The sequence below is a fragment of the Schistocerca piceifrons genome, chromosome 3 (genome assembly GCF_021461385.2).
Source record: "Schistocerca piceifrons isolate TAMUIC-IGC-003096 chromosome 3, iqSchPice1.1, whole genome shotgun sequence".
NCBI lineage: Eukaryota > Metazoa > Arthropoda > Insecta > Orthoptera > Acrididae > Schistocerca > Schistocerca piceifrons.
In genome coordinates this window covers 538,595,760-538,615,007 of record NC_060140.1, presented here as the reverse complement: position 1 = coordinate 538,615,007, position 19,248 = coordinate 538,595,760, and the positions used below count along the sequence as shown (strand labels likewise).

General features: G+C 42.1%; 1 protein-coding gene across 1 annotated transcript in view; it reads left to right on the top strand.

Moving 5' to 3' along the window:
* The window catches only part of LOC124788819 (cholinesterase-like), an 80,857-nt gene that overhangs the window by 4,308 nt on the left and 57,301 nt on the right, over positions 1-19,248 (top strand). The window contains exons 2-3 of the mRNA XM_047256099.1: positions 7,280-7,414; positions 18,429-18,705. Coding sequence (XP_047112055.1) covers positions 7,280-7,414; positions 18,429-18,705 — 412 coding nt within the window. The remainder of the gene's footprint in view (positions 1-7,279; positions 7,415-18,428; positions 18,706-19,248) is intronic.

The window sequence follows — 19,248 nt, the reverse complement described above, 5'->3', positions numbered from 1 at the left end:
CCATAGCAGTCGCTCGGTTCCAGACTGTAGCGCCTAGAACCGCACGGCCACTCCGGCTGGCGCACCTTCTTGCTTCCCACTGTTGAAGAGCAATTCGGGGATGGCGACGACATGTTTCAACACGATCGAACACCTATTTATAATGAACAGCCAGTGGTTACACGACAATAACATCCCTGTAATGGACTGGCCTGCACAGAGTCCTGACCTCAATCCTATAGAACACCTGTGGTATGTTTTGGAACGCCAACTTCATGCCGGGCCTCACCGACCGACATTGGTACCTCTCCTCAGTGCAGCACGCTGTGAAGGATGGGTTACCATTCCCTAAGAAATCTTCCAGCAGCTGACTGAACGTATGCCTGTGAAAGTGGAAACTGTCATCACGACTAAGGGTGTGCCAACACCATATTGATACCGATGGAGGGCGCCACGAACTTGTAAGTCATATTTAGACAGATGTTCGGATACTTTTGATCACATAGTGTAACATTCCATTGAAAGATGAAAATGAAAAAGGATTTATTTTAGAGGTCACTGCTGAAGAATGGAAAAATACTTTACCGCTACCAAACCACCTCTCAGGAAAATAAATGTTTAATTTATATCTGAGTTCAACATGTTTTGTTTCTACAAGCTGTAAATAAAAACGCATCTGTCTTATAGAAATCTTGTGTATTCGTCCTATAAACTTATTCCTGTTATCATTTTTCTCATTTGCCACAAATTTGTGGAAAATTTGGTTATGAATATTTTTAAACAAACGCTAACGTGGCTTGGAAGTTGCGCCCATAATTATTTCTTAGGATAAAAAAAAAAGGAAACAGTGAAAATCAGAAAGATGTACACTCGACAGCAAAAAAAATGGGTCACACCTGAATTACAACGTGTTGACTGCACCTGAATGTATGCAACCAACATAGAATATCTGTGTCGCACATCGTCGCAGCCCTCCACAGTACAGTCATTGTAAGATACCCAATGGGTACCGCTAGAGACTACTAGAGAAAATGGTCTTTATGACAGTCTGTCCAGATGTAAAGTAACACCATGATAGTACAGAAGAGATCAGACGGTCCTTAACGTTTGTAAACTGAACTTAATTACAATAAGTGACATTTCAAACATTATGGGACAACTAATTTTGTCACATAAATCGTTCAGTAATCCTTAAGCACAATTAAATATTTGAGACAGTATATGGATTTATAAAGTTGTATGGCAAGTTCTTTGCTGTCTAAAAGGTTTACCCAACACATGCTGAACGTCGTTCAACGTTCAACGGGGAGTGGTTTCGCATCAACTTTATGTAATACTAAGCAGTTAATAGAAAACTTGATTAACGGCGGCAAGCACTCTACGGAAATAGCAACACGAACACCGAATCACAAGTAATATCATTGTTCACATTACTCATCAACAGTTACTTCTACACAAAGTTGTACTTTAAATGACATGGCCAACCTCTTCGTTCTGGATCCGGATGCAAACCGAGAACGTAAAGCCATTGTTAACCAAGCAAAGCTTTGTGCCTTATCGAGACTCGATCACTAGGCAGAAAGAGACGTCAAATATTGACGTTTGCACCAGTGTCAGTTATCAATTCTCAACTTGAACGTAAATGAAGATAATGTTTGTACTAAATCAGGAACCCTAACATGACAATTACCTCGAAAGACGTTGTATATTGTTGCATTGTCAAGGAACAAAGGATGCACATGTTTAAAATTGAAATGCCATCATGTAATGCTGGTGTCAAGGATGCGAACCCAGCACCTAATGTGATTGTTGAATAAGTACGTAAAATCAGAATGTAGATATCACAGTTTGTCACCAGTAGCGAGTCTGGAACCTTAAATGACGACTGAAGTTGTATTTCCTGACTGGAATTCGAACCTGGCGCCTACCGCCGTCGTTGTCTAACCAGGAACAGACGAGAAATGTCCAACGTTGGTCCACCATTAGCGAGATGTACGCACGTTTAACTAGAAATAAGACGACGATAACGTCTATTCTGACTGAGAGTCGAACGCCGCACATATGGTTATGAAGACACGTTAACAATCAAATTCTTATTCAGTAGTAGCTAGGAGTAGCATTTTTAGTTGCAAACCTTAAGGCCTTTCTCATCCCTAGTAACGTGTTGCCTAATATCTGCGATATCATGGTGTTAATTTACAAGTGGATTGACTGGCGTCAAGAGCAATGTTCTCTAGTAGTCGTGCATCATTGAAATGGAAATGAAGTACCTCAGCAGAAAGTAATTTCCGTCGTGCAGCACGTATTGTTTCCGAGGCACTGAGTACATGTTATATGGGCACAAAACCTGTGTTATATACTACGTATATACTATTATTTGGAGAATCTGCCGCCAAACCTGTTTACTTTTACATTCCACTTAGTTGTCGTGGTTGAACACACGTTTTCTTAAGGCTACATATAATGCAGAGCGCTTACAAGAAACAGTAGTTTCCTGCGTCATGCTATTGCTAGCTAGGTGAAATATTTTGTGGTAGCTATGTTTAAAATGAATGTATTTTTGAACATATTGTTCGTCAAATGTTTGAATGAATCGTCAACTGTAGGTGTGCCTGCACATGTTATAGCATAATAGCTGTAGCTGCGTTAGTTTGTACTACAGACTTGGGTAGGTTAGGTGTAACTTTTGATCCTTCAAGGGGTGATTGTGGCCATGCGGCCCGGGTCTGTACCAGCCGCGGCTCGCGAGCTACGGGCCAGCCAGGATGGCCGAGGCGAGACGGAAGGGAGCGAGCTGGCGGTGGCGTTGATGGGTCAACAGCCCGGGACGAGCCAGCACGGCTGCGCCGCAAGCCTCTTCCTCTGCCGCTCCGTTTGACGTAAATATGTTTACCTCCTCTCCTGGCATCAGTATAAGAGCGGCAAGCAGAAATACACATCAGGCTGTCTGCCGTAATGGCTCACTGGAGATGTCTATTTGAGATAGAGTCGTCGCTCTCATTGAAGAAGGAGGATGTTCCATCAGAGAAGCTGGCAGACGGTATGGCGTACCACATACCACTGCAACGAGATGGTGGAGGATCTGCCTTGAAAGAGGCACCACCAACAGGGCTCCTGGCTCAGGCAGGAAGAGAGTGATCTCACAGCAGGAAGACAGGGACCTAGTGTCTAGGAACAGAGAAAATCCCTTTCTGAACGCGAAACAGTTGCGGCGGGAGACCAACTTCCTCGGCTCGAGTGACACGATTCGATGAAGGCTGAGGCACGCTGGACTGCATGCACGACGATCCGCCGTGAAACAAGAGCTCAGCGAAGACAACGTTTTATACCGGCTAGCATTTGCGGAGCTCCATCTGAGGGCGCCGTGGGACAACGTCATTTTAACTGATGAGAAGGTGTTTTCCACCAGTAACGATGGTCCACGAATCGTTTACAGGCCGCAAGGGACTCGCCATCGACGAGAATATGTAACCATGACGAGAAGAAGTGGCCGGCTATCTGTTACCTGCTGGGTTTGATTTCTGCGAGAGGGGCGGGAATTCTTCACATGATAGAAGGAACTCTGGACAGCGTGCTGTATGTCCACATATTGGAAAATGTGATGTATCCGTGAGTGCGAATGCTGTACGCAGAAGGGGACGCCACATTGCAAGAGGACCATTCTCCTATTCACAAGTCTGCATTTGTTCAGCAGCGGCTCTCCACGATTGGCGTCAACGTCATGGACTGGCCGCCACGGGCCGCTGATATGAACCCCATGGAAAACATGTGGGCTGAGGTCGCCAGAACATTAACAGTGAAGTGGCCACGAAACCAACCAACTACTGTGGACGCTCTTTGGGACTGTGTCCTGGAAGCCTAGGAGGAAGTTGCTTCTTCAGGCTGTTACGTCCGACGGCTTATACATTCTATGCCAAGACGCATGATAGAAGTACAAAAAATGAAGGATTCTGTATAAAATGTTTTGTGTTTTCTTTTTCGTCATTTTTCCTCAATGGAAGCTAGTGGAAGATCGCGTGGCAACAGCAAAGATACAATATGGGTTAGTTTTCCTTTGAGTTGCCTTTCTAATTCAAGAGGGTTTCTTTTGAATATACAGTTTGTTAAATATTCTATTTTGATTTCATTTATACCCTGTCTAGATACTTACAAACTAATCAGCTTAGATGGATTCTGTCACAGTAGTTTTTGTTATTTCAAATACATCTCTCTCTTCCCCACCATCCATGAATACAACCTCCGTCCTCCACACAATAGGCAATATATTATATTTACTCGTTGTTAATATCCCCTCTATTTTCTCTCACGCTCTCTCTGACACTATCACCGCAAGTGCCCTTCTATTCCACTCCCCCAAAACTTTATAAACAAATCTAGCGGTTTCCATTGACGCTACATTTTCTCTTTTAATTGCTACTGTCTTTACTCTCTATCATTCCTCTCAACACCTATGAAACCGTATTCTTTGATCTCCCCTTCCCTATAACACATTCTTCGTTCTGAAAACAGTCCTTCCTTATCTCTCGGTCTTAAAAAGAACTGTGGCAACATATAAGTAAGCAATACTTTGAAAGCATTTCACGCTTGTATTTTGAACTTCTGCACTTCTATTCATTCCCAGATCCCGCCCTCCTTCCTGTTACCCTTCCCTTGACATCTGCATCTACATCTAAATGAATACCCTACATTTCATAATTATGTGCATGGCAGGGGGTTCTGTGGTCTGGTGGATTAATCTTGTATTGATGTGTAAAACGTGTAGGTTCACATCTCACGTCAGGTGTAGATTTTTAACACAAAGTAACTGTCCTTCACCCCTAGTAACGCCAAGTGCAGAACGCCAGTAAGTTCCTTAGTTCAATATCCGCAGTAAAGATAACATCCCTTCGCTGCTGGCTGGGGCAGAGCGGCATTCATTTGAGCTGTGACAGATGGAGAAACCCCGGAAGGCAGAGACTCTGTCACCAGCACGCCGTCGTAAACTAGAAAACGTATTTCATTTAATGAATCCATGGCAATGTAAGTTCACAAGTCTCTTACTTTATTTGAAACTGAGACGTTGAAAATTGTGGTGCTGGACTGGGACTCGAATTCGATTTCACTGTGTTCCCCAAGATTGCCAACTCTTCTAGGCCTCCTCGAAAGGCTCCTGTCTGATTTCGAATCCTGGTCAGCACAAAATATTCATTATTTCATTTCAAGCCCTAGCATCAGCACTCCGAACTACTTGTGAAAAATAGTTGCATTTTCAACGTCTCTTCGTGCGTTGTCAGCTGTAACGTGTTCGTTTCAACTCACAGTCACATCATGAGCTTTTAATCAGTACATTACAATATCAAACGTTTCCTTACATCTTTTCAAGTTCAAACATTCCTCTCCATCCTACTGGCGAAAACGGATTTGGGTTTGACGTTGTGTTCGTTGTGATTACCAACGAAGATATGTTGTGGATTCAACTTCTAGCCAGCAGAGTATTATCCATCACGTCATTGAAAGTACAAACATACCATTCCTAGCTATTATTGGAAAAGAATTTGATAGTTAAAGTGTCTTCAAGACCAAGTGTGCGGGGTTTGAATTCCATTCTGCACAGAACTTTTCGACGCCTGATGTCTAGCTATACATGCGCACATCTCGCTACTGGTGAACCAACAATAGCTATTTATCGTCTGTTCCTGGCTAGAGAAAAATGGTTCAAATCGCTCTGAGCACTATAGGACTTAACTTCTGAGGTCATCAGTCCCCTAGAACCACTTGAACCTAACTAAGGACATCACATACTTCCATGCCCGAGGCAGGATTCGAACATGTGACTGTAGCAGTCGCGCGGTTCCAGAATGTAGCGCGTAGAGCCGCTCGGCCACTCCGGCCGGCGTCCTGGCTAGAAAACGACGGCACTAGATGCTGGGTTCGAATCCCAGTCAGGCAAAAACAATTCTATCGTCATTTAAGGTTACAACATCTCGCTATTGGTGAAAATATTTGATATTTAACTTCTGATTTTACGTACTTTATTAACAATCCGATTAGTTGCTGGGTTCGCATCCCTGTCACAAGCTTTACATGATGGCATTTAAATTTTAAACATGAGCATACCTTGTTCCTTGTGAAAGACACCATATTAAACGTCGTTGGGGGTAGTTTCCAGGTAGGTAACTGTTATGACAGGATTCCCAATTCAGTACAAACATTCTCGTCATTTATTTTCAAGATCTGAATTGATAACTGATATTAGTGCAAACGTCTACACGTCTCTTTATGCCTAGTGGTCGGGTCTCAATAAGGAACAAACAAAGCTTAGTTTAGTTAGCAATGGCTATAGGTGCTGGGTTTGAATCCAGGTCCAGAACGACGATGTTGGTCATGTGATTTAAAGTTCAAATTTGTGTACACGTAGCTGTTGATGTGTTATGAGAACAATGACATTACTGGTTATTAGCTGTTAATGTTGAGATTTCTGTAGAGTGCTTGTGGCCGTTAATCGCGTTTTTTACTGTTTCGTTCAATATCCAATTTCCAGAGCCACTCGCCGTTGAGCGACGTTCAGCACGTGGATGGAAAATCTTTTCGAGAGTGAAAAACTTTTTTCCAATTGCCGTTCAGCTTTGTAACTCCATATATTGTCTCAAGTATTTAATTTTGACAATGGATTACTGTATGATAATGTACAATAATCCGTTTTCTCAGAACTTTTGGAATGTCACTTGTTGTAATGAAGGTTAGTTTATGATTGTTATGGGGTGTCTCATCGCTAAGAAGGTGTTTTCTAATATGTTTTATATGACGATATTAGTTGATGCTTAGACTGCCTGCCATAAAGACCTTTGGTCTCTAGTAGTCTCCTGCAGTACCCATTGTGTGCAGTCAAATGACTGTACCCCACGGGGTTTTGGTGTTTAGAGGACCTGCAACGCATATAAGTTATGTTGGTTGTATTCGGCAGTGACCCACTTTTTTTGCTGTCAAGTCTACAACTTTTAAATTACCTGTTTCGTATAACATGTTCCATCTGCAAGGTGTTCGCAAATCACTTTGCAGTTATTTCTAACTGAGCAGAAATTTTACATATTCTGTTTTTTTCTTTTTTAGTTTGTGAACATGACAATTTTACCTTCCGAAAAATCACCTGCCACTAAGGACCACCCTAGTGAAGATGTGTTTAGAGCGTAGTCTTACGAAATATTAACGGTACCCTGTGAATAAAAATATAATAATGGTTCAACTCTGCAGAATAAAAGAAACTGTAACTGTTATAACTCGTGTATTCACTCGTAAATGAAATGAGGTGACGTTTCTACAGGGTGACGACGTGCTGGTGACAGTGCAGCAGGGCACACTTAGAGGGACCATGGCCACGAGCGTCTACAACGCGTCCTACACGGCATTCCTGGGCATCCCCTATGCTCAGCCTCCACTCGGGGAGCTGCGCTTCCAGGTGAGTACTCACTGTGTGAACGACACAGTAAGTAATGATCATATAAATTAGATGTTCCAGAGACATATTAAGTCTCATATTTATCTATGATAGAGAATACATGCCAAAGCAATGAATTAAAATTTTTTACCAAGGCCGGGATTTGAACCCACATCTTCTGCTCACTATTAAAATGTACTAAGCACTGTTACTTCCTGACTCTGTGGCTAACACAGCTGCACCGATTATCTTGGAATTTTCGTTCATTGTTTCGGCCTGTATTCGTTATCATAGATGAAGTTGATACTTAACATGTCTCTGCAACACATAATTTATATGAGTAATATTTTACATACGCCTGAGGTACAGGCAGGAGTGTCCCCATTGCGTTAAATGGGAAGGTGCTATTCCAACGTTGGAGAGTCTCTGCGGTTCTGATACGAATTAAGAAGGGGAACATCGACATGGACTGAGGCGAGAATTGGAGTTTGTGATGGGGAGGGAGACATACTAGGCCATGGTAATCCTTGCAGTTATTCACTCACAGTGTCATACTCGTGCCGTGGTTAGCGCATCTGTCTAGTGAGTAGGAGTCCCAGGTTTGTATTCTGGCCTTGGTACAAATTTTAATTCACTGTTTCGGCTTGCTTTCATTATCATGGGCATAGTAAGTGATACTCAACAAATCTGCCTGCGGGTGACCTCTGTTTCCAGATGCGTCCCAAAAAAGTCAGCCTATTAGCGTTGAGCGTCCTGATTATTTTGATGACACTCGACCTGCACCTATATCCATTTACAACTTAACGATACTCGAAGGAAACTAAAATGACAATAGAAACGACAGCAGACTACATGGGTACGTACGGCTGGTACTTCTTCAGTTTCTTCACATGCAATCGATGTTCCGACAACTCTCCTAGGTTACTCTTCAGTAGAAGTAAACATAACGCTGATATTTTACAGTGTTTAGCTAACAGTGAACACTAGAAGATCCCAGCAGGTTGGTCAACATGTCGTTTGTGTAAGAAGGGGTCTGTCTAACAAACTTTTCTGGTACTTACAAAAATACTTTATGTGGGAATATCTGCTATTAATCCTCTCACTCAAGTTCTGGGGCTAAACTCATTAATTTTTTCTTCTAACGTCACGTTCACGAACCACTGAATCTATTTTTATCACCCGATTGTATAATATTGAATAATCCCTATAGAGGTATCTAGTCAGGTACCCTCAATAAATTATTAGCGTAACGGATAAGCAGGATGTATTAAAACATGTGCGTAGTGGTAGGCGCGGTCGCAGAGAACGTCCTTGATTTCATTTCAATAAGACCACTTCATTCTCTTTTTTAGAGCACACTTATTTAAGTCACGTCGATGGTTTGAGACTTTCGTGTGAAAACGAATCTGGACTGAACGGTGGGCTGAAATCAATAAAAGAATGAGATCATTATCACAAAGAGTGGCAGTTTATTTGAGAAAAATGAAAAACCGCATAATTCCCAGTAAGGCTAGAGCTCTCAGGGTTAGGTACAAATTTAATTATTTATGTAGATGGTAATAATAATTTCATGTGTCTCAGTGGACTATTACAAATGCCTTTTCGGTGAGTTGCATGTCTCTGATCTACACCAGTTATCCAGCGAGGGAGAAAGGGACCTGCAGTTCAACGTGAAATCCGCACTACGTGTTCTCTCTGGTGTGTCCTCACATCGTTGAGAGTTGAAGCCTAGGCTAAAACGAAGACTGAAAAATGCGTCGTCCGAGCGAGATGAGAGCTTCCTAGCTTCCTTCAGATACTTCCGAAATATCTTGAAGTACTTAAATCTTCCTCTCAAAATGAACTAAAATTTGTATGTTCTCCTAAATCTCAAACTTTCTTCTTCTAACTGTAAGTGATGACATATTTGTAGTTTGACAGATGAACTGAAAGTGCTCTAGTTTGTAACTGAATAACGGGAACTTAAAAATCTTGCATGACAGTCTAGTTTGTCAGTCTTCTCAACAGTGACTTATTCATGTGTACTAAATATACGTATAAAGGGTTTCTCGGCATGGCCTTCACATTCCCGGCTAATGTAACTTAAATAAATGTCTTCTGTAAATAAATGCATAGATACATATACAAGCACACACACGTACACACAAACATACACACACACACACACACACACACACACACACACACACACACACACACACACATTGTGCTGATTGCTTGCTTGGTCATTAATTGTTATCTTCAGTAACGTCGTATCCACTTTGTCTTTCCGAATTAAAGGATCACGCTCAAATTTATAACGGATAGGGCGTATCGTTCTGACTATTTGATCAGGTCTGCTGAACTCATCGTTTACTATACCTTCCTGCGGTTTTTGTTATATTACTTTGTTATACTTAAGATATTTGCGAAGTTCTCTTTATACTGTTTGACGCCGGCAGCCTTTGACGCTGTATCGTGAGGTACGTGAAGTCTTCTTCAATTTTTTCTTCGTCGTTTAGAATATAGTAAACTGTTTGTCCTTTTAATCAGTTTACCGAAATCCTTTTGAGCTTAGCATATGGCACGGCATCCGGACTGGGGAAGTTTGCTGGTGTTGTGGTATCTGGGGGTATTCGAGTACGGCAGCTGAATAAAGCACCATATCTGTCTGATCTTGTCACAAGCGAAAGTCTGGCTTTCACTATCTCATAGGTTGCACGTGTTGCACATACATTAATTAGCTAATTGAATGGAATATAGTTTGACATTTGTTGCTCACGTTGGATAGCAATTTTTGTGTGTAGATAGTATCCCCAATAACACACCAGTTATGCTCCTTGTCTTTTTCTTCTATATTTCTCATGGGCTTGGATTCTACCAGAATTTTATAAATTTGCTTCTCCACCTGTATTTGCTTTGCCAGAATCCTTGTTCGAACGTAACTGTATTCTCCAAGGAAGCGGCTGAAATGGTAGAGATCACGTGAAACGTGATGAACATCAATCGGAGCATTTAGGTGAGGAGGTGAAATTTAATTGACCAGGTATACAACGAGCACTCTTCGGAGAATAGTTATACTCAATTGTATGTACTGTTAAAAGAAAGAGTTTATGCCTTTTTGAGTACGTCCCTGTGGTTCAACTCACCGTTCCGCATGGGGAAGTCACCGTATCATATTCGTCTTCAAACATATTTCCTCTGGCTACAAACTGGCCAATGGCGAACAACAACCTTTCTAGTATGCCGCTGGGAATTGGTAACACTTTCGGAACATAGTGTAAGTTGGATATGATGTAGGTAGGTACCAGTACATGTTTTTCTGATGTATCTAATTTCCTCACGATTTAAGCCGTAAGCATGATATAATTTTGTTGTATATTTCTCTATTATTTATGTCAGTGGTGTTCTGTATCCTTTTCCTTAATACTACCCTCAATTTCATTCTAGAAAGGTCTTTTAATTGTGTATGGTCTTACAGAGCTATGCCGCGTCCGATATTTTTTAATCCGTATATTTTCCAGTTCAGTTGCCACTAGATGCAGCTTCATATTTCTGTATTGTTTCAGGTGGAGTCTCTATTTCTTCTGTGTTCATGGCAACAAATCCACAATCATCTGCGTAACCGCGACACACAAAGTTCCGTCCATTGATAGTCAAAATTTGTAGCTGTTTCCTCTGTATAGTAAGCAGTGGTTCGATAGTAATGGAAAATGGTACCATGATAGCAACTGAACTGACTAAACTTACTGAACTGTCAATATTAATAGAGCCACTGAGGTGACCATTAAATAAAGTCCTTGAATACTATTTCTGAACATATTTTGTATTATTCAGGTGCACTGGTGCGGGAATCTTGTTTCATGCAGTATGTGAAAAAGGAACTGATGGCTCATCATATAGAAGGTATTTTCTAATTATAACGTTACGACGGTGCATTTCATCCTATAAGACTACTCTTTGATATTATATCGCTATGGCTCGTTAGTGTGTGGTAAATTGATCTGCCTCTGTCAACACTTGTTTGGCATTTTCCAGTAATCTTATTCATGACTGTCTTCAGCCTTTCGCTTACTACATGGACGAATATTTTATAATCGCTACTGAACAGCGTAATGGGTCAAAAATTCTTGAGGATGTTACTGCACGGTTTTTTAGGTTGTTAGGCTACAGTCCCATGTTCAAATTCTGGTGGAATGGAGTTGTTTGGTTCCATCAGTTCATTCAAGCGGCAATTAGTTTCGACTTCATTTGCTTGATACAGTTCCGCTGGTTGGCCATAACTACCACGAGGTATATTCTCCGTGCTTTGCACTAAAATGTCTTCCAATTCTTCTTGAGTCACTTCTGCTTTCTGCTGATTTGCATCCACTGTACAAAATCTTTGAGACAAGTTTAACCTTGAGAACAAATGGTTCAAATGGCTCTGAGCACTATGGGACTTAACATCTGAGGTCATCAGTCCCCTAGAACTTAGAAATAATTAAACCTATTTAACCAAAGGACATCACACACATCCATGCCCGAGGCAAGATTCGAACACGCGACCGTAGCGGTCGCGCGGTTCCAGACTGTAGCGCCTACAACCGCTCGGCCACCCCGGCCGGCGGCGATACCAGTGCCACTCTTACGCGGCTGGCTTGAAACACGAACAGACATCATCTTTCAGACACGCATGACAACTTTCGCTTATGTCCCATAACTCCTCCTTTGTGTTGCAACTTATTTGCAGGCACTTTACTTACGTAGCTGGAAACAAACTGAGTATCTAGCCTCTGGCAATTTCGCTCGTGGCGTCATAGTAGGAGAGAACGCGGAAAAGCGGCCCATCAGTTGTACTGGGAACGAACGCTCACCAGTACAAATTTTACAGTTTGATTGGTAAAGCTCACACACAATATTGTTAACTCGGCTTACTGGTGGAATTTTAAGAACAAATTCATTCACGCATTCAGTCATTCGCAATCGTTCATAGGGAAGAGCACACCCTCGTCGTTAACTCAGATTGTTATGAATGGTGTGAATAGTGCGTTGTGAGCACACTTGGAGTTCCGTATTGACGATATTTAATCAAACGGGTCTTACTGACCGATTTTAAAAGCGAAACATAACAAGACCTAGAACCTAGAAGTTGTTTTACCTCAAATTACATGGGTAAATTGTTTCATGAGGTATCACTTAAAACTTATAAAGAATGTAAATCCAAATATGTCTCTGATGTCGTTGTAGGGATGCAGGAGTTCGGGCTATGAATATTAAAGATTGAAAGTGAGAACTAACTGGTATATTCTTTAATAGAAAATTTTGTTCAAAAAAGTCCCAGTTCATAAATCTCAGACAGAAGGTACACTTTTCAAGTTTTAAATGATACCATAAATGACTTCATTTGGCTGTAGGCATTTTTTGTTAATTGGACAATTGCGACTTCAGTCTTTGAGTCATTGTCAGCTGCAACTTGGAAAGATATTAGTCCATGTCGGACATGTCTGCATAACACGTCACCACCTACATATTTTAGTTCATGGACTGATGTCTTTCCCAGATGTACTATATAGCGGTAAAACTACTGAAATCACGATGGTGGAAATAATAACAAAGACATAATACAGTCAAATGGCGCCAAAGTTACGTGTTAAAAATTTTATTATGATTTAGTCTACAACAAAGGATGTACCATTTAACTCTTTCTGGAGCTAAGTTGTGAAAATTCTGTGCACATCACATATAGTTAGGCAAGTGTTGAGTCATGTCTATTTTTCTATTAGTTCTAAGCAAAATCTAGATTTGCAGCTCCACAGTACACATCTTCAGGTTTGTTGGCTATTTCGTGAAACAACAAATCAAAACTCTAAATCAAAAAAAGGTACTGTGGTTCGGTGGATCGCTTGTTAAGAGCTAAATTACGGATACAGAAGTTTGAGAGTTAGATCCCGGTCGCTTATAGCGTTTTTGTGCGTAACTTATCGCCTTTTTCTCCTCTGGAAAAGCTCATTAATGAGAAAAACGTCGAGTTGAGCTGTATTTCAGACTACACGTTGAATACAAAAACACACCGCCCGTAACACATGGAACGTTTGTTAAATTCTCTCGTGTTTGAAGTTAATTTCGTTTACTCCGTTTGATGTTAGCTGGAACAAAATCAGTCGGTTGATTTCGAGAATAAATATCTGCTCATACCCCAACAGATAACGCACTTTGAAACAAACTTCCTGTACCAGCAAGCGGAAGCCTCGTGGGTGCGTGGCTCAAGACGTTGCTGATGGTGCGGTGTCATCGAAGCTCATCCGCACATCCTTAAGCACTTAAAGTTACCTGCTCTTATTTGTAGTACAGATGGTAGTACACTGCGCTGCAGCATGTGATATCTGAAGATGAACAACACTCCAAGAGCCGTTGTTGCACCCTTAAAAAAAAAAAAAAATTAATTAAACTTTAATATATTGATGAGATCCAGTGTCTTCCACTTTGGTAGGTGTATATTCGTTGCGTCAGTTGCCGAAAGTTACGAGAGCGTTTATCAGAATTCACGAAGCGCACGTGACCATAACTACTCCTCATCAACACTGCTCTATCGACCCGAACGAAATAGTTATGCGCACTTGAATTTGCAACTTCAACCTGCCACAACGCCGCAGTACTATGCGACATATGCATTACGCTCTCTGAATCCCTGGGCGTAAAATAACAACGTCAGGGTAGTTTTGGATCCGCTAGCAATCAATGACTCGATATTTTCCAGCACGTAAAAATGTAGATGAACCATCCGTCAAAACTACAGTAGTAGCATAATCACAACACTGAGGCAACCAGATAGGTAACATTGTCCCACTTACATCCATGACTTGGAGTGACGTCGCCTCCTACATCATAAGCTTTTGTTCATTATCTGTAAGCGTCTAAGACTGTGTAGATTGTTACAAGTCAAAATATACGTGGGCTATCCACAAAGTACATTACGTTTTGGAATTAAAAATAAATAAAGTACTGGAAATCTTTTTTATTATGTACAGATGAAAGCCACACTTAAATACTACTTTTCTACATAGTTGCCATTTAAATTAAGGCACTTATCGTAGCGATGGACGAGCTTGGAAATTCCTTCGTCGTAAAATTCGGCCGCCTGCGCCTTCAACCACGTGGTTACCTCCTCTTGAAGCTGTGCGTCGTCATCAAAACGCTGCATAGCCAACCACTTCTTCATTGCTGGGAATAAGTGGAAGTCGCTCGGTGCCAGGTCGGGTCTGTATGGCGGATGAGGAAACAACTCCCACTTAAAATGGTTCAAATGGCTCTGAGCACTATGGGACTTAACTGCTACGGTCATCAGTCCCTAGAACTTAGAACTACTTAAACCTAACTAACCTAAGGACAGCACACAACACCCAGCCATCACGAGGCAGAGAAAATCCCTGACCCCGCCGGGAATCGAACCCGGGAACCCGGGCGTGGGAAGCGAGAACGCTACCGCACGACCCCACTTAAAAGATTCGAGAACTTCACGAGTGGCATTTGCCGTGTGGGCCCGGGCGTTGTCGTGAATCAGCAAGATCTTTGAGCCCAACTTTCCCCTGCGCTTGTTTTGTATTGCTCTTCTGAGGTTGTGCAGAGTTTGGCCATACCTTTGAGAGTTTATTGTAGTGCCTCTTTCCAGCAAATCCACAAAAATCGTATTTCTACTGGGTTACTGATTAACCACGTGGTCGAACGCGCAGGCGGCCGAATTTTACGACGAAGGAATTTCCAAGCTCGTCCATCGCTACGATAAGTGCCTTAATTTAAATGGCAACTATGTAGAAAAGTAGTATTTAAGTGTGGCTTTCATCTGCATATAATAAAAAAATTTCCAATACTTTATTTATTTTTAATTCCAAAACGTAATGTACTTTGTGGATAGCCCTCGTGCTTTACCACAGCCGCTCGGAGTGGCCACGCGGTTAGAGGCGCCATGTCCCTGACTGCGCTGCCCCTCCCGCCGGAGGTCCGAGACCTCCCTCGAGCATGAGTGTGTGTGTGTGTGTGTGTGTGTGTGTGTGTGTGTGTGTGATGTCCTTAGCATAAATTAGTTTCAGTTAGTTTCAGTAGTGTGTAAGTCTAGGGATCGATGACCTAAGCAGTTTGGTCTCTTAGAAATTCACAGCATTTGAACTTTACCAACACCAATTCACTGTCTGCACGACTTTAAGTGATTGGATGTTGTCAGCTCGACATCAGCAAAAAGACTTATTAGGCACGCATGTGGCTCTGCCATTTAACAGATATCTGACCTCTTCCAACATCCTCACTGCTAAGTTAACATTTCTGGACTGCAATGACGTCAAAAAGTACACTTTAATAATATTAATCCTCCGCATAATTTAATGACCTAACTAGATCACTAAAATGCAGAAAATTTCAGAATGATACGTGAAATAGTTTCCACCGCATCCTGACTCTGATAATACATTGTTTTATGATGGACTGTTTTTCGTTTCTTCTGGTGGACTGCACCACCAAATCATATCTGAGGCGGTGTCCGCCCCTGCAAAATGCGTCGTATTTTTAGTTTTGCCCCTTTTAGTATGCTTCCAGACTTCAGGACGCCATAGTCTGAACTCCCGCCATGCTTCCTGCACTTCTTTTGTGCCTTTAAACACTCATTCCAGATAATGACTTCTTACGGTCGCCGCCGCCTACTACGAATTCGGATTATCACCCCTGGTCAAAAGTAAAATATATCGTAATCCCAGGCTTAGATCATGAGGTGGTTTTCACGATCTCACTTTAATAAAAATTCACATCCATCTATGTTGGTGTCCACATGCTTCCTTCTCTTAATCATTATTTTGATTCGCCAACTTATTAACTCCAAGTGAGATGACATACCATTGCCACATCTCACACAGTACTAGTAACTGAAACCTGCCTTGAGTCTGATGACAGATTTTTTTGTGTTAAGGTACTATGGGACCAAACTGCTGAGGTCATCGGTCTCTAGGCTTACACACTACTTTAATCTAACTTAAACTAGCTTACGCACACCCATGCCCGAGGTAGGACTCGAACCTCCGATGGGGGCAGCCACGCGAATCGTGACAAGCCGCCTTTGACCGCGTGGCTACCCGGCGCGGCGGTGAGAGATTTACCTTTACCTTAAAAGGAAAGGAAAATGCTCGAAATTCAATATTTTGTAGCGTAACCATCCCATATTCGCAATTTCGGTTAAGCTGTTGCTCATTGAAGCCACTCATTGAATATTAGCTCCAAAAGAGCTACGAAATGGCAGGGATGTCGATCACAAATTTTCACCTGCTGTCCCTAATAGACCAGACATTCACTATGGGGTTAAGATCATGTGATATAATGGGTCAGTCAAAGAGTGATAGTGTTCCTGTGTTCATCACAGCAGGATTGTACGCTTGTAATCCTGTGAACATGACTGTCATAATCTTGGTGAATGGGAGTGACTACAGAACAACTGCTCACAGCGAACTTTTAAATAACCATCCTGATTCATTTTCGTTGTAAATATAAGGAATAGCTCAAGTCACTTCCTGAAAAATTCCGAAGTATTAGTGTAAGGTGTTTGGCTTGGCCTATGAGCTCACTTGAACACTTCCTTATGCTGTCGGTGCGCTCTACGATTTCCAGTGTTAGAATCTAAATTGCGACATACTCCGACTTATGTGACACTGTAATACCCTTTTGGCAGGTAACATAACTTCAAAAAATCCCTTTGATGCAATTGCTTTCGTAAAATTATCTTGGAAAAAGTTTGAAGCTGCTCTAAACTCAATGGGAGCAGCATTTCCTTGTTGTGTCTGAAGAGATTGTGATTGGCTAAGCGTAATAACAATCGCTGGTTACTGTTGGCTGAGGATTCTTACAAACACTGTTCTTACGCTGTATTATACGGCTGTGAGTGACACATCGTTTCTTAAGGAAATATTTGACAATCTGCGTTGATACACCAACGAATCAAGCACCTTCATTCATGTTGTGGTCGTGGTCATTCTGTCATGCCTCCATATCGAAAAATCTGATTACGATGAATCCACTCAGCCAAAAGGAACATACGTACCACTTGATTGCCATGACTTACATTACAGTTGAAGGGTGATATTGTATCCTGGGACAAGTTCTGCATGAACTACAGTGCACCAGAGCAAACAATGTACTGTTTTATGAGGGAGAGTTACATCTCGTCTGGTGAGATTATGTGGAAAACAAATGTTTATTGATGTTATTTGTGATTTCGATTGCACAGTAGTAATTTTTTTGATGTATTCAGAACTGTATGTCAAATGATCTGCATCGCAAAACAATATTTACTTCAGAGTGTGGTAATTGCACTTCATTATACAAGCTACCCTCTTATCGGGCTGCTCGGCGAAGTACGCATCTTGGCCATGTTGTTGTTGTGGTCTTCAGCCCTGAGACTGGTTTGATGCAGCTCTCCAGGCTACTCTAGCCTGTGCAGGCTTCTTCATCTCCCAGTACCTACTGCAACCTACATCCTACTGAATCTGCTTAGTGTATTCATCTCTTGGTCTCCTTCTACGATTTTTACCCTCCACGCTGCCCTCCAATACGAAACTGGTAATCCCTTGATGCCTCAGAACATGTCCTACCAACCGATCCCTTCTTATAGTCTAGTTGTGCCACAAACATCTCTTCTCCCCAATCCTGTTCAATACTTCCTCATTAGTTATGTGATCTACTCATCTAATTTTGGCCATAGGAGAGTAATATCATATGGGAAGGACATCGCACTTTGTACGAAATTCCTTCTTGAAAGTCCACCAACAAGGGGACGTTCTGTATTGTCTATCATTAAAACGTGATTTCTCGGTATGTTTTATCATCGTTAAACAAATGCATATCAGGAAGGTGAGTCAGGGATTGAGCACTGACAGAATTTATGACTATTATAAAAGGGCGAATACCTTTGTTGAAAGGTATTCGAGCAAATTTAAAACCTCCACTGCTTATAAGGCAGTCACTTTCGGAACATGTCCATATGAGATAGGAAAATGTGTATGTACAAGTGAGACAGAAGCTGACAGTTAATTTCCGGCAGCCTCCGCAAGCTGCCAGCAGCTGGGAGGGCGTGCGCAACGCCACGGAGTACGGCAGCGACTGCGTGCAGGAGACGGGCGAGGGCTCGGAGGACTGCCTCTACCTGAACGTGTACGTGCCAGGGGCGCCGCAGGAGGGCGCCGGGCTGCCCGTGCTCTTCTACGTGCACGGCGGCGGCTTCGTCAGGGGCAGCGGCTCCGACCAGAAGTTTGGACCGGACTTCCTCGTCTCATATGGAGTTATACTGGTCACCATCAACTACCGCCTTGGGCCGCTAGGTATGTATTACACAACGTAAAATATTGTTACAGACAAGGTAAATTATCAGAACAGTAACTACTGGGTGAAGCAGTTAAGACAAGCCAGCCAAAATACAGCTGGCACGACTAAATACCTCGAGGGGCGGTATTGCCAAGTGAATGGATAACATGGGGATTGCTTTGAGATACTCAAGTAATTATTAACATTTCTACTGAGTTACGACACAGATTTTGTTTCAGTGGAGCTGTATCCGTTTTCTGTGTCATTTGGAAGAGTGTTCGAAGGGAGCTTCAAGTCTATGACATGTGCTTATCTTGGACGAAGTATCAGGTAGCAAGGTAACACAGCTACAAATCACTGTCCTCGCATCAGAAGAGGTTACATGATCGCCTGCCTGACTGTAACAAATGTGAGCCAGCACGTCACTCAGGTGCATTTCATCTGTGTGTTATCATGAGTATCATACCTAAGACACAAATTGGTTACCCTGAACGGTGATAGATGCTATAAGGCGATTATGGATAGGCGATATAAAACAGTGGATTTCATCTCGACTTATC